The sequence below is a fragment of the Corvus kubaryi genome, unplaced genomic scaffold (genome assembly GCF_017639235.1).
Source record: "Corvus kubaryi isolate FWS band 111438036 unplaced genomic scaffold, C.kubaryi_AGA036_p1.0 36238, whole genome shotgun sequence".
Taxonomy (NCBI): Eukaryota; Metazoa; Chordata; class Aves; order Passeriformes; family Corvidae; genus Corvus; species Corvus kubaryi.
This window is the reverse complement of record NW_024580830.1, coordinates 27,939-29,162: the sequence shown is the minus strand read 5'-3', so window position 1 is coordinate 29,162 and position 1,224 is coordinate 27,939. Positions and strand designations below refer to the sequence as shown.

Below are 1,224 nucleotides of genomic sequence, written 5' to 3'. Positions count from 1 at the left end.
CACATCCCAGAATTCCCAAGACCCCGTCTCCCCGTGCCCATCCCAGCTGGAATTCCCGAGCCCCCGTACCTGTGCACATCCCGAAATTCCCAAGACCCCGTGTCCCTGGCACATCCCGGCAGGAATTCCGAAGACCCTGCCTGTGCACATCCCGAAATTCCCAAGACCCCGTGTCCCTGGCGCATCCCGGAATTCCCAAGACCCTGCCTGTGCACATCCCGGAATTCCCGAGCCCCCATGTCCCTGTGCACATCCCAGAATTCCCAAGCCCCCGTCTCCCCGTGCCCATCCCGGCAGGAATTCCCGCGGCCCCGTACCTGTGCACATCCAGGAATTCCAGGAGCCGGATGTCCGGGAAGCGGCTCAGCTCCGCGATGCCCTGCCCGTAGAGCTCGTCCTGCCGCTCGTGGCCCAGCATGTAGAGCATGGAGAGCTCGGGGTACAAGCGGGGCAGGATCAGCGCCAGGATCACGCCGGAGCCCTTCCCGATCCTGGGAGAGCGGCAAAAAACACCGGGATCCTCCATGGAAACGCAGCCGGATATTCCCAACCCCGTCCAGCAGCCCACGGAAGAGGCATTCCTGAGGTGTCGTCCGCGTTTTCCGCTCCCTCTTCCCGAATTTCCAGCACACGCTCGGGCTGCCCCAAGAGGATCCCAGAGGGTTTTGTGCTCCAGGAGAATTCTGGAGTCATCGGGAAAAACCTGGAATGCTGGAGACTGATCCCTGTTTTTCCCAAGAGACTGATCCCTGTTTTTCCCAAGAGACCGATCCCTGCTTTTCCCTGTTTTTTCCGAGATATTCCAATGGAATCACGGGGCCACCCAGCCCAAACCAATCCACGCTGAGGCCTTTTCCAGCTTCCCACTTTTCCAGGCTCTCCCGGATTTGTGGGAATGGCAGCGGAAAAATCAGCGGGAAACATTCCCGGAGCAAGCAGGGAACGGCAGGAGCGAAATTCCCGAACCGGGATTGCCACGGTTATTCCCAGTTCTGATTCCCGGGATTCCGCCTTTTCCACCTCCTCTGCTCCAGAATGCGACGGGAAGGAGCGGCTTCCGTGCTCGCGGGAAAACTACGGAAAAGCTGGCACTCGGAGCCGAGCCTGGGGCCAAGCCTGGCTCAAGCACGAAGGTCTGGGCGCTAAGCCCGGCTCAAACACTCAAACACAGGACTCTGGGCGCTAAGCCCGGCTCAAACACAGGACCCCGGGCGCTAAGCCCGG

At 60.5% G+C, this 1,224-nt stretch overlaps 1 protein-coding gene across 1 annotated transcript in view; it reads right to left on the bottom strand.

Moving 5' to 3' along the window:
• Positions 1 to 1,224, bottom strand: part of ALS2CL (ALS2 C-terminal like) — a 36,765-nt gene that overhangs the window by 8,410 nt on the left and 27,131 nt on the right. The window contains exon 13 of the mRNA XM_042019840.1: positions 318 to 491. Within this exon, the coding sequence (XP_041875774.1) occupies positions 318 to 491 (174 nt within the window). The remainder of the gene's footprint in view (positions 1 to 317; positions 492 to 1,224) is intronic.